General features: G+C 51.5%; 4 protein-coding genes across 4 annotated transcripts; 1 reads left to right on the forward strand and 3 right to left on the reverse strand.

Moving 5' to 3' along the window:
- Positions 1 to 83: 83 nt before the first annotated feature.
- An04g05790 (uncharacterized protein) lies at positions 84 to 5,669 on the forward strand (the record flags this gene model as incomplete). Its single annotated transcript, XM_059747552.1, has 11 exons — positions 84 to 133; positions 223 to 290; positions 589 to 678; positions 748 to 832; positions 1,026 to 1,094; positions 1,204 to 1,531; positions 1,646 to 1,768; positions 1,836 to 2,047; positions 2,326 to 2,419; positions 2,508 to 2,978; positions 3,075 to 5,669. 11 exons carry the CDS (start codon positions 84 to 86, stop codon positions 5,667 to 5,669), a joined length of 4,185 nt encoding a protein of 1,394 aa, XP_059600611.1.
- Positions 5,670 to 5,760: 91 nt separating this feature from the next.
- Positions 5,761 to 7,146, reverse strand: An04g05800 (uncharacterized protein; the record flags this gene model as incomplete). Its single annotated transcript, XM_059747554.1, has 2 exons — positions 5,761 to 6,599; positions 7,098 to 7,146. The coding sequence occupies 2 exons, from the start codon at positions 7,144 to 7,146 to the stop codon at positions 5,761 to 5,763; spliced, it is 888 nt and encodes a 295-aa protein (XP_059600612.1).
- Positions 7,147 to 7,172: 26 nt separating this feature from the next.
- An04g05810 (uncharacterized protein) lies at positions 7,173 to 11,046 on the reverse strand (the record flags this gene model as incomplete). The annotated part of the gene is made up of 3 exons (XM_001401909.3): positions 7,173 to 9,907; positions 9,957 to 10,860; positions 10,972 to 11,046. 3 exons carry the CDS (start codon positions 11,044 to 11,046, stop codon positions 7,173 to 7,175), a joined length of 3,714 nt encoding a protein of 1,237 aa, XP_001401946.3.
- An 821-nt stretch (positions 11,047 to 11,867) lies between these two features.
- Positions 11,868 to 14,063, reverse strand: An04g05820 (uncharacterized protein; the record flags this gene model as incomplete). The annotated part of the gene is made up of 3 exons (XM_059747555.1): positions 11,868 to 13,352; positions 13,405 to 13,550; positions 13,607 to 14,063. The coding sequence occupies 3 exons, from the start codon at positions 14,061 to 14,063 to the stop codon at positions 11,868 to 11,870; spliced, it is 2,088 nt and encodes a 695-aa protein (XP_059600613.1).
- Positions 14,064 to 14,073: the final 10 nt, after the last annotated feature.

Consider the following 14,073-nt stretch of genomic DNA (forward strand, 5'->3'; position numbering starts at 1 on the left):
AGCTGTCTGTCCTTGCGGATATCCGACTTGGATCCTTTGGCTCCCGTATTTGCTTAGGTTCAGATCCTTGAGAGCTCGCCTTGATGAGTGCGTCGACGTTTCCGGACGCTTCCCTTGCCCGCGATACTCAGAGGTTTGTCCTCCCAGTTTGCTGGACCTTGTTAAAATAACTTCCAACTCTTACTCAGCTACCCAGGGCATCCAACTGACTATGATTACCAGCTCCGACTTTGACCTGATCGTTCGCCAGCAGCCCAACAGGGCGCGCGTGGCGGGTGGGAAGGAGAAAGGTATGTGGAATCACCGGCTTTGCTAGTCTCTTCGGTTTTTCTTCCTGAGAAGCAACGCCCCTACGGACGAGCAGAGGTTGACTTGGGACCCGTTTTCGCGCTGCAGAACGCAAGCCAGTAGATCCGCCGCCGATTGTGCAGATCCGAGTCAGAGAGGAGGGGACCTATCTCGCGCAGTAGGTGTTCGCGCTTGAAATTGGTGCTGCGTTGGAGAAACAGGCCCACTGACAAAACACCGATAGGCATTACTTGCAAAGCCCTTATTATTTTATGTGCTGCAGCTTGTATGATGCGTCAGAGGATAACCCAGTTCCCGTGGCCCCGTCCACTGCTCTGACCGGCACACTGGTTTCGTCTCTCCACAGGTTGAAAGATGTGGACAATACTGGTAAGTTTGGTCTTCGAATGAGCTTCAAAAACAGGTCTAGATTTGGCTTACTGACTGGACCTGGCCCAGATGGGGGATTCTTCGTTTGGGGGGACTTGTCAGTAAAAATCGAAGGAGATTTCCGGCTCAAGTTCACTCTCTTCGAAATGCGAAAGTAGGTTTCTTTGGCCCTGCAATGGCTCCCAGCGAGCCTCTCCACAGACTTGTGAGAAGCGCATGCTGATTTTGCGGCGATTTAAAGGGACGTCGTAACCCATCTTAAGTCCATCATCACGGATAGATTTACCGGTTCGTTTACGTCCTCGTGAAATCCTTTTCTTGAGAACGCAGCTCCTGACTCCGTACAGTGTACCCGCCAAAGAGCTTTCCGGGCATGGCAGAGTCGACGTTCCTCTCCAGATCTTTTGCGGACCAAGGTGTGAAGTTGAGAATTAGAAAGGAGCCACGAACACTAATGTGAGTGAAGTAGCCGAGTGACTGGGAAACCTGCGAGAAGTGGCTTTGTATGATTGACCAGTGAGACAGCAAACGGCCTGTACCCCGGCCAGAGGAGTATCCGCAGCCGATTCCGCGCTCGCCCGATCGTTCTTCGATCCAGATGCCAAGCAACGCGTTCAGCGCTTACCCGACAACGAGTAGAGACTATGGGTACTATGGACAGCAGACACACCCCAGTAAGCGGCCGCGAATGTCGTCTATAGACCTTGGGACCCGAGGGATGTATGACGCAGATGGGCGGATGCGTCAGATGGATACGTACCCTCAAACGGCGATCTACAATCAGCCAGGGGGCTACGCAACTCCTATGATGCAAGGCTATCCTGCCGGACACACGGCGGTTCCAGATTATGCGGTTCGTCTGCCTGATTCATTACTTCAAAGACCGGCTTGGGAGGACAGCAATGCTCCCACGAAGCGCCGTCTCCAGAGGCCGGATGTTTCTAGCAGGATGCTAACAATATAGCAGATGTCTTACGGAATCCCATCCTCCACTCAGGTACCCCAGATGCAAGACCCTGGGGCACACGGTCGATCCAGCCAACAGGCCACGATGCAGTCCTTAGGAATGGTCAACGCGCCTGGTACTCCTGTATGGACTCCGCCTACCACCCGTCGTTAAGGTCGAGAAGCTAAGAACCGTATATTATTCTGGATAGACAGCGGACTCGACGGGAGCAATGATGCCACAAAGCTACCCTCGTTCGCAATACCAGACTGGGTCCACAATCCTTCCTCCTTTGCAACAACGGAATCGAAATTTTGCTCAAGGCACCAACGGTGCAGCGGCACGAGGCTACTTTGATCAATCTTCCCAAGCGGCGACACCGATCCTTCCATCACAACCTATTCCTACCAATGAAGTGGACAGGTACGGTTCTACTCCTGGCCAGGCGTCTTTTGAGCATCCTGCTTCAGCGAATGGGACCCCGCGATGAGTGGTTTCGGAGTGCTCAGCCACTGTGGCTCGGTTGCTTGTGGTCTTGATCGATGGTCGAATTTGCTCTGGTTGTTCTTTCTCTCTCTCTCTTTGCTTTTACCTCCTTGGATAGACAGTTGGACGGGTGTTTTGCTTTTACTGGGAACAAGAATCGGGCTCTGGGGATAAATGGCGCCTCGGGGATTTAAAATGGGATAACCATACTACAGGTGTTTGATTGTTATTTCTATTCCCCGTTATTATGTTATGGTTACGGCTTTGGATCGAGTGATGACGGATGATGGCTGGACGGTTGACTTCATTGTACATATTAACTTGAAACAGAATTTGACATGAGATGGGTAGCTTAATGGCTATGCTGCCACTTCTCGTTATTATTAAGTTGAACTAGCCCGAAGCAAATCAACTGGTGTTTGTAAGGTTCCTTCCAGCACCGAAACTATATACGCGGACTAAGGCTGGCTGCCTGAGGTTAGGCCGGATGTTGCCTTCCTTTTTGGGGGAAAATCCCAACTGGAGGTGGGATTCAACCGGCTTCTTCCCCTCGTTGACAGCCTCGCCTTCACTTCTCACTCCACAGTTGCTAGCATTCACTCTTTCGGCCTTGCTCCCCACTTTGCTCTTACGATCATTTTGCCTACACGCAGCTGTGTTGTCTCTGTTGTCGTCCATCCGCGTCTGCTCTGATATTCTTACCCCAACGCATCGTCAAACCACCACTGTCCTAATCATGGCTTCCTACAAAGACGGAAGCCGTCAAGTACCTCTGCTCCAGGCTTCTCCAGAGGTTTCAAATTTGGACATTCGAAGTACCTGGAGCGGTAGCCTAGACGAGCCCGTCAACTGCAGAATCTCTATGGTGGTGAGCTGCTACATCCCCATTACTGTACTCTGTCCGCTGCTCATCGAGAATTTCTCCCCTTCTTCGGACTAGGTCCATTGTATTCCGAGCACGCAGCTATCTATCTTGAACATCCGATCTGCCGGGGTTTCTATCGTCAATACACAGTTGGTTCGGCTTCAGCCTGACCAGTATAGTGACGGTACTTGGTCAAGCTCGAGCTCCCCTCAGAGTCCTTTATTCGCCTTTTCTTCAACTACAACAGAGTCTTACCCTGCACATTCCCCGGTATCTGGCTCAGAGTCTTCTGGGGGAAATGTGCCCGCAAATATCGAGAGTTCGGCTCAAAACTTGGTATCCTCGGTCGATGGAACTGTTGAAAACCTCTCTATTTGCGATACTGGGCTCGATCAGCTGGATCATCATTCGGCTCAAGTATCATCTGCGTCCGATCATAGCGATGAATATACTAGGTTTATAGATGCTATCAAGCAGCATAGTCTGGGAAAGAGAAGTGCTGCAGCGGCAGGCCTGACGGAATCTCAGCCGGGCTCGGATACGGAAGAGGGTCAAAGTAGGAAAGCGGCGCAGCAAAACCATATTGACAGAATTAGTTCTACAAAATTTGAGCCCAAAAGGAGAGTGTCTGAGGGCTGGGCAAACCACAGTGGGCACTTGGTCTCCAACTCCCCGCTTCCCAGAGAAAAGCAGCATGAACCCCTCAGCGGAGAGTTCGTACCCCAGACTGACAACATAACACAAAAAATATTTTCCGGCAGTACGCAAACCAAGGGTGTTAATAGTGCTTTTGAGGTCAAGGACATAGCAAGTAGCATGAAGCTCGAAGCCAGTGATGCTGGTGCTACTTTCGAGTCTTCACTAGCTCATTCAGACACAGGCAAAGAACCAGTTCATGATCCTGAACAGCCAGAGGTTGCGGGGTCCGTCTTTGGTGAGGCTGATCCATGTTTCTCATTGATTGATGAAATGACACCGTTACCTGAGCCTTCAAATGAAGATACTACAAAAGTATCGGGCGAAGTGCGCAAAGACCCCTTCTGGAAATGGTCAAATGCGGACTCAACACCATCCATTCCAGCTTTGAAAGAATCGCCACTATCCAATTCTGACCCCGGAGAGGTACCTATGGTAGCTGAAATTGAACCAGAGGAGATCGCAAAGGCTCGGCTACTTCCCAAGCTCACCATACCGCAACCTTCTCATGGGAAGACTGCGGATGATAAGGAGACCTCCCCGCAAAGTCATGATGACGAGTCACGCGCAGATGTACACTGCGAACCAGTATTTGATATTAACCGTGGTATTCTAATAGTCAAGAATCCTTCCAATGTCCAGCCAGAACACTACAAGCTCATTGTTACCATATCTGTGTCTCTGCGGCAAAGAAAGCAAAGCGGATGGAATGACTTAGTTATCCAAGGCCTACCTAAGTTGGTACCTGGCGAGTACGGATACCTCCTTTTCCTCATGCCAGAGGAATATGGTCTCGAGTTCCGTACGACGAACTTACAGAGGCATAAGATCGTGGAAAATTGCTTCCTGGGTGAGTTCAGCTATACGGGTGACCTTGTGATCCCTGTTCGAAGGTGCGAGCGGAAGTTTTACGGAGTTGTCAAGGACTTTACGGTACACCAGGAAATCAGGGCCGAATATGCATTGGCCTCTGTCAAAGTAGAAAGTCCGCCAGAATTACAAGCAACATACCACGCTGTTTGCTCTGTCAGACTGCACAATCGTTGCTTTTGGGCCGAAACATGCTGTCTCATTCTGTCCATCGATGGGGGACCAGATAGTGTTTTCCGCAGTAAACTTGATTCTCAAGAAAGCGGTCTGAAGATGATCCATATCCCAGCAAGAGAGAATGTCGGTATTGGATCTGCGTATCTACAGATCGTTTGCTCGCCCCGAGATCTTGAATTGTTCTGTGTGAACTGGACAGTTCGGCTTCCCGGGCACCATGCAATCAGTTGGCTCCCACGAATTTACCCGGCATTTTCCAGCCCCAGTGACCGTGTTAGACATCATCTCCGACGGACATTTGAGAAAGTGGAGGCTGTATCACTTTCACGCATTGAGCGTTCTCGTGGCTACGAAATGGGGGAACCTGAGATCGATGACTCGAAAGAGCCCGCAGGTATAAGAGATGCCATTGCTATCGTGGCGGACCTGCCTGCTACGGACAAACAGCCAATGAATAACTCCGCGAATATTCCGAGATCAGAGAACGTTATACAAAAGATGAGACTCGTTTTCATTTGCGCTATCTATGTTCTGGGAACAATTCTTGCGTTCTGGCTCAATAATACCGTTATTGACGCTGTGGCTTCACCAACTAAGGCGACATCCACTGTTGCTAATATGGATGCGGAAAGCCTTAATATGAGTCAACCAACGGCAGTACACTGGCATAGCTACACCAGCCAGCCCGATAGGTCATGGGAGGGCAACTCCAAGGATGAACCAACACCAGGAGTCAGCATTTCCGTAGAGGCGAACGAAGAGGTAACAATGGATACTGAGACCACGAAGCCGGATCAAGAGTCAACAAGGTCGGCACCAGCTGGACCGCGAAGCCTTGAGTCACCGCAAGCTGAACAAGAGTTGACTTTCCGGGACAGGGTTGATTACTGGCTTGGGTGGCGGGGCCCGGCCAACAGCGAGATTCACGGCGAGACTGTCGCGCAATCTTAAGAGGGCAGGAAGAATAGGTACTGATATTAATGTAAAAAATGGCTTCGGGGAGGTACCCTGTGTAGTTAGGTACTACAGATGAACCAGGTTCTCATTGTCCTTCTGTTTCCGCAATATGCTTGAGTACTTCCTCGACAGCCCACTCGAGGATGTCTGTCATGGACGCCTTTCCTTGTCCAGGAGCCACCGTTACACCTGTATCCAATCTGAGATTCACTCCCTGTCCCACCAACCTGACCAGCTCCTGCGTGTCCGCATCCTTCCATGCCGTCTGAGCCGACCCTTCTTCCCCCTCCGGCAACAACAACCACGCATGATCCTGCACATAATTAGGCCACACAATATCATCAACATATCCCGGCGGATCCTCCCAGAAACTCTGCGGCGGCCGATCATCCTCCTCCTCCAAATCCACCTCCACTGACCCTCTCTGCGGCAACTCCGTACCACCACCACCACCCTGCTGCACCGGCGCCGGCCCAATAGTCACATACCCACTCCTCCCCTCCCTCCTCTCCTTCACATTGTCATACCTCGCCGGCAAAAACAACCTCACGTCCATCTTCTCCTGCACATCCCTCAACCCATGCCGCGGATCTTCCTCCTTCGGGGGTGCGAATAACAGGAAACCCTCCAGAAAGACGATTGTCCTGACACCATCCCCAGAAACAGAGTTGGTATTATCCTCCAGAAAGTAGGAAGGTACTCGCCCCCTAACCACCTCCCTCATCCGAGAAACAACCTCCTCTGACACCCCGGACTCGGCCACATCGTTCAAATCCTCCTTGGAGCGTAAGCGTGGCGGGAGGTGTCCATGCGCATGGATGTAGGATAGTGATGCGCTGAGGAAGGGGATGTCGAGCGCGGAAAGAGTGTCCCAGTTTTGGATCTGCGTGGTGGGGTCGCGCGGGTGGGGAATTAGGGGGGATTCTGTTGGTTTTTGTTATTAGATGAGATGGATATAGAAGGTATGGGAAATGTACTTGTCATCTGGGTGGTAAAAGTCGTCTTCGTGGACGATGAATGTTCGTAGGTTCGTGTTCGTGGTTGTGTTTGTTGCCTGCGGGGTTAGTTTGGAGAAGATGCGCTGGAGGAGGCGCGCGAGGGTGGTTTTGCCGCTGCTGGAGGGGCCGGAGATGGCGACTATGGTTGTTTTTTGTCTTTCAGGAGGTGGGGGCATTTTGGGCTGTGGACGTTGGGGAATTGGGAAGGGGAGCAATGGATGATGAAGGTGGGAAAGTTGAAAGACCGACGTGATGTGATATAGGCATGGTGGGGCTGGGTGGGGCAGCCTTATCTGATCGGAGGGGTGTGGTTGTTTTCCTTATCGGGGGTGTTAATATTTACTAGTCCATGTCTCTGCGTGATGGTTACATGCAGGATGGATGGATAGGGGATTAGAATTGTTCGGTAGCTATGGTGTGTTACTATGGGTGTATATGAGATTCTGGGCATAGTTGATATCATTTACAGTCATCTAGGTACAGCAGTCATTCTATGTCGTCAATCAGCACACGCGCCTCCGAACAAAGATACCCTCTTCTTCCCCGGTTTGCTAGCTGCTTCTGCACCGTCAGTGCTCGCGTGAGCACTATCTGTTTCTACCGTGGGAGACAGCACCGTCGGAAATGGCGACGCCCGAGGAGACCTGCTCCAGACTCGCGGCGGTGTCATGAGGATGCCCTGCGGCGAGAGGAAGTCCAGACCAGGGGACGTAGATTTGCGCCTTTTTGGCGTGACGAGATCCGGCTCGTCGGTGCTCTCGCCTATATCAACAGTTCTGACATGTTTCCGCTTCCGCGGGGTGCTGTGTTCCGGGAGTCCCGGCCCAATTATTCCTTCCTCGTCGTCATCGGCAATTGCGAGCTTGTGTCGATCGAAGAGGCCAGCAGGGTGTTTCAGAAACGCGCCTCGGGTAAAGCTAGAGTCTTCGGTTTCGGGCATCGGGATGTAACGCTCGTTCTGGATGATGGAACTCATGGTGCTGTCGTCCAGGAGGTCTCGTTCCGCGTGATGGATCTCGCTGTCTGTCATTGCTTTTCTGCGCTTCAACATCTTGTCTTCAAGAGTGTCTTTGAGGACGAGGGTCTCGACGAACACGGGGCGGGTCTGTCCGATTCGATGGGCTCGTTTGATGGCCTGGCTTTCGACGTTCGGTTGCCAGATAGGATTGACTATGAAGACTCGGGAGGCGTTGGCGATGTGCAGGCCGTGCGATGCCTGGCGCAGGTCCATTAGAAGGACGCGCACCTCTTCTGACTCGCGGAATAGGGCGAGGTATTCTGCTCTCATGGTGGGTTTAAGGGTGCTGGCATAGATGCGGAAGTCTACACCGAGGAGTTCGAGACCTTCGGCAATCCAGAAGGCGGCGTTGTTGTTGTCGTAGAAGATGATAATTTTCTCGGTTTTGTGCAGCTCTGATACTTGGTCCAGGAGATATGTTAGCTTTGCTGAGGCCGTGGCGACGAGTTTGGTTCGCATGAGAGGGGACTCCTCCGGTAAGCTCTTAAATAGTCCCTTGGTGTATGTCTTTTTGGGTGAGTTGCTTTTGACGGGTTTGTCTGGTGTGGTCTTCTTCGGACTCAGATTGTCCCCTTCTCGTCCTGAGAGCTCGCGACGGGCCTTGATTCCTGCACCGGCAAGCCCTTCTGCTGGATCGTACGTGTTCAGATGCTTCGTCACAAATTTCTGTGCGTGACGCGCCTGGGTGATGCCCAGCAGAAGTGGCTCTTGGTGCGCGACTGACGAATCAATTGCCCACATACTCCGGGCGTGTTCAGGGAAGTCCTGGATGAAGACACCGAGCTCATGCATCCTCTTGAAAGCGCACCAACATCCAGATGCTTGAGCCTTTTGTGCAATTCGAATGCCTTCACGTAATGTCTCTACGTCCTCTTCGCTTGTTTTGTCCGAGCGTAGTTCCAAATGCTTTAAGGCAATGTCGATCGTTGGGGAGATGTCGTCCGAGCCAGCCCACCAAAATCCTGCCTGACGAAGGTTGTTGATAACAGTGCTAAGGTGCTTGCGGTTGCGAGCATGGAACATGTAATCTTGGTCGCTGCGCTCCGAAGTGACGGCATTGACAGCTAGGCCGAAGATGAATATGTTCAAGTTCAATTTGTCGTAGAAGGTAGGCTCCAGATGGACGACCTTGTTATGCAGTCTTGGTAGAGGAATCTCACTGTGGATGACCTCCAGACGGTGTCGCACAACAAGGCTCTGTAGGGTAGCCCGGAGAGACTGTGCTTTCCGTCGCCTGCCATCTTCGCCGACGGGCTTTATGTACTTTGTCCAGTTAGCCGGGTCACTTGCTCGAGGGTTAGACCACGGCTTCAGGTCGAGGAAGTCAATCACGATATATCGTAGCTTGTCGAGATCCTTGAGCTCACTGTCCAAGGCGTTCCCTGTCTTCTTTCTACCTCGGAGTACAGTCGTAGTAGCCTCGGTTAGATCAGTTTCGCTAGTATGTGTCTCCTGTGAAGCCAGACTGACTTCTACCCCATACAGCCCGCTGGATGGGGTTCCCGACACTATCCACCGACGCTCAATGTGAAGCTGGCTCAGGATATGCATCATGGTGGTCCGATTACCACTACCAGCCACATTGTGGCCTTCATCGACAATTATCCGAAGCCAATGAAGTTTCGTCAAAGGTGACTCCTCGGGCGTAAAGGAGTTACGTCTATTATTGACCACCTCGCCCGCCTCCTTCTCGAAGCGGATTCGCGAAAACAGAACGATGTCGTACTGCAGAAGCTCATCTGGTGAGGGGGTCTTGTCAGAGCTGTTTCGTAGTACAAGCACCTTCAAGCCATCGGTATGTGCCGAAATTTCATTCTGCCAGTGGTTGACCAGATTAGGGGGCACGACGATCAAAGTCCCCGAACAAAGACGGATTTGCTGAGGCGGCGGTCTAGGATACGCCACTCCACTTCGACCTTTGTGCCTTGCAGGAGGTGGAGGTATAGTATACGCGCCACGGTGCCTCTCACACTCCTTAACACATCGCTCATAGAACGTGCCGTAATAGCCCAGAGTGTCGAAGTGGGTTTTCCAGGGCAGTGAGAAGCGGCCTGCTGTCGCCGCCGCCATCTCAACAAGACTTCCCGTCACTTCTCGGACGGGGTTCTTCATCTCCTGGTATTCGAGCGGTATCTCGGGAAAGTGACCACGCGTTGCCAGGATTACAGCCAAGCAAATGAGTGTCTTACCGCAACCCATGGTTTCCGCAAGTATACCTATACCCAGTCAGACAGCCGTTCACGCATTATCGAATAGGTAGCATACCTCCACAGGCCTCCGAATACATCTTCTTCTCCCTAAATATGCTCCCTTCTTCCTTGTCGTAGTAGTATTCCTCGCCTCTAGGGCTCTTGAATGCCTGCAGCCGCGGATCCAACATCTGCGCAGGCTGCGCTTCCCGCTGGACCATAGTAGCAGCCGAACGACGCTGGTAAGGGTACAAAGGCGTCTTCAGACCCAGCACCCCGGAGTAATCTTGGCCTGATTCCTCCTCTCCATGCGCAGTTACTGTAAGTAGCTCTCGCATCGCTCTTCTCGCATACACATTCCTGATTCTATCCAACTGGGGTTCCGGATCCTGTAGCGTATTGAAGATATACCAAAGAGACTCGTCCTCCAAACTACCCACAGGGTTATCGACAACCTTCAGATCTACGTGCACACTTCCGTTCCACGCTTCAACTGATCTGTCGATCCTCATCATGACTGCCTTGAGTGCGCGCCTCAATGCTGTGCTCGACCGCGGGATGGACTTGCGCCCGACGTCATCAGGGAGCACGTAAACGCGAACACCACTCCGCAGTGATTTCTCCCCAGATGCTATTGTTTCAGTCCAGATCCAGCTGTTTCTTTCCAAGGCCGCGACTTCCGACGCCGGAAAGTTATCAGGCTCGACAGGGGCTGCGGATTCGTTATCGTAGCCTTCATTGCGCCTCCTCAAAACACCAACGCCAATATAATTATTCAAGTTCTGAGAAGTCTCGTTTCCCCCCGCCTGGTTATCCCTCGCGATGGGCTTTGACAAGGCAAAATGTTCCGATTGCGGCGTTGCAGGCGTGGGCGTAGAAACCGCGGTTACGGTGGTATCTGCGGAAGAATCGGGCCCGGTTGAGTTGAGAGCATCATCATCTTTTGCAGTCATGGTACAGTCTAATCTGGGAGGTTGTATCTGCAGAGATTGAAGCATCGCAAAGTGAGCATTGAAGTTCAGTTTCGCAGAAGCGAGCATCCAGTGCAAGGCGAATCAAATTCAATAAACACATTAGCGCATACAACATACCTGGTCTACTTCGACAGCATCAGTGATAAATGCCGCAGTACCAGCATGTATCATGCCATCATTAGTCGCCAACATATCGTCCGTATAGGATCTGTCGTTGTGCCCCTTTGCCGTCGCGGAGGCTGCATGAAGAGGCGATAACCTTTAGCGGGCAGCCCATCCATACAATCAAACTCGTTCGTGCTGAAGGATTCCACTGAAACAGAAAAGGGAAACTCTCAAGATATCTGCAATAAGCTAAAACAACACATGAAACAGACCTGCCCGCCCTTCAGAAGACAAGTCCAATGAAGGGAATGCGTTACAACCTCATTCATCGCACCGCGCATTCCAGGATATCCCGATAAGCGGGCAGTCACCGCCATGGTTCGCCTGTGATTGGTCTGGGGTGGCCACCGCCATGCGTTATACCTGTTTAGGTTATATTAGGAGCTTCTGTTGGGGCCTTAGGCAGCGAGATGTTTCGTTTTAAAATATGGGGACTATTACTGATGGCTGGCTGCATCGGTGGGTGATTTTTCTTGATAAGTTGAACGGAATACTAATACAGTAAGCCTTATCAAGTGCTAGGATAGAAGCAATGATGCCTGCGCCTTCGTGCACAACGTCGGTGAAAACATCATCGATCACTGACATATATTATCAGAGCTCATAAGTAGATCTACAAGAAAAGCCTCCCATTTTCAGCCACAAAACCCAGAACCAGACAGAAACCCCGCAGCATAGGCCAGCGCCTAGTAGCAAAGTAAAGAAAGAAGATAAAAAGGAAGGTAATTTATGAAAGTGTAAAAAAACCCCCATATGTCCGGAGAAGAATGTCATAAGAAAAGACAAGAAAAGAAGAATATGCGAGCCTGACAAAGCTGGCATGATTTAGGTTCGGTCATATTACAAGCTCATTGGGTGAGAAAGTCCTCAATCTCGAAGCCGACTCTCTTAAGTGACTTTTCCTCCAGTTCGCTTGGTGAGGATGCCAGTCTTCGAACCACAATGGTTCGTGCATCATGAAGACGAACTTCCACGGGGCTGCCTCCAAGACGCTCTAGTTCGTCCTTCTCGCATTCTCGGATGTACACGGTTATGTCCGGTCCTACGCACGCCCTCCACAGAGATGCCATCCACTGCCAGTGGTCAAGTGGTGCATACGAATCCCCGATCGGGACGGAGCAAGCAAAAGCATCCGCGGTCGTTAGTTGGTATCGGGGAACAAGTGCGACAGGCACGGGCATCGTAATGGAACCCAATCCGGTGGAGACTGTCGAAACAGAGCTATTATCGCTCAATTGCTCGGGAGAGTTGATCTGTAAATCAGCAGTCTTGGGTATAATAGTCCGTGGCGACACTCCTGGCGTGGATTCTTCGTCAACTGACTTTGACTCCGATGATGCTCGTGAAGGCTTCACGAAGCTGACTATTTCGTCGGAGATGCGGTGCCATGAGGAGATGATATTGAGGTAGTCGACAGTTGCATCACCCATTTGCTCGGATTCGGAGTAGCTCTCACGAGACCGAATCTCAGGTCCTCCGAAGATTTGGGTATGATACCTACCCTCCTTCTGTAATGTATTGTTCAAAAATTCGACCATTATTTTAACAAGAACAGGATCTTGTCCATCCACGGCTATCACAGCCCCACGTCGGAACGACGATCCATCATGGTATGCCGGCGTCAAGGGCGGGGAGATCTTAGCCAAGACCTTTATCTTGTTGAGAAACGGGATTGTCATGACGGTGGCTTCGATGCTAGGTCCATCATGCGAATATGGAGTCGTTGGGGTGATAGTTCCGGGGACATGAGTAGCTGTTTGTAGCGGTGGAAGTTTCAAGCTGGGATCCGGCGGGGTATACTCCTTGAAATTTCGGCCGGGCCGTGGCTGCTGTAGCGGCTGGTACAGACCTCGTGAGTCTGCTACTGCCGAGCGAGGAGTGTATGGAGATGCAGGATATGAAGAATCCGGGCTTCTTTCACGGATATCGTAAGGACCAAGCGGTCCCAACCGCCTGCGCTTATTATCCGGTGATCGGCTTCTGCTTTCCACAAAATGCTGACGAGGCAAGCGTGATTCCCCATTACCATTGGGGATAAGCTTGATGACATTAGGAGCACGGTCCAGATCTTTGGCGCGACACTGGTTACTGCGTGCTGAAAAGACCTCCCCAGGTGCCGATTTTCCACCGAAAAAGGAGGCCCTGGGTGTATAAGGAGTCTCCGGTGATACTGGAGGGTTCATCACACGGCCTCCACATCGGCTGCAGACTGTAGAGCCTGGAGGGTTATGGCTGATGCCAGATGCTCCGCTCCGGAGATTCCCATCCCGACCGTAGCGACGAGGCTGATAGCGATACTCCGGGTATTGTTGTTGGTGCCGAGCTTTCTCCTCCTGTCAAGAGTTAGGTGGTCCACTCAAAGATAGATACAGTACATGCACTTACCTCTGCCAGTGCTTTCCACTCATCCTTTGTCTCCTGTGGAAGCCCTCTCCATTGCTCCCCAATAATTTTGGAGATTTCAGGATTGGCAAGGCCTGGGTTCTGCGCGACCACTGCAGCTTGGTAATGTTGGCGGTATAAGATGAACGCTTTAACCTGTTTGTCAGCTCAAGAAACAAATCGAGCAGATTTCAAGCTTGCATACCATTTCGAGGCCTAGGGATCTTCGGATCCGGCTGACAGAGGCAGAACTGTGTGGCCGACTCCCTTGGGGTGGGAGCATTGGATGACTTGATTGGACTAGATGACGACGAACGTTCTGACAAAGATGAGCGTTCACGAAGAGGAATAGCCTTTGTAGCTAGAAAGTTCGTGGGCTTCGGGGTTTCAATAGCAGAGGCAGCGTTGGAGGCGACTTTGTTGAGAGCTACCTTGCTTCGATTCAGAGAGGTCAGATGTACCGGAGGCAGTGTGTCAGTGAATCGACGATGACCACTTAAAGCAGCAGTGTCCAGATGACGGTCCATCATAGACACTTTAGCGACATCGTCATTCATGATCTTATGCTCGAGGAGGTTACTAGTAGGCCGTGACAAGGGGAGATGGTGAGAGCTGTCATGGTGTAGAAGAGGAGGTTTGGGCAGGACGCGATCGTAAGACATGACATCTATT

Source organism: Aspergillus niger (genome assembly GCF_000002855.4).
Source record: "Aspergillus niger supercontig An04".
Taxonomy (NCBI): domain Eukaryota; kingdom Fungi; phylum Ascomycota; class Eurotiomycetes; order Eurotiales; family Aspergillaceae; genus Aspergillus; species Aspergillus niger.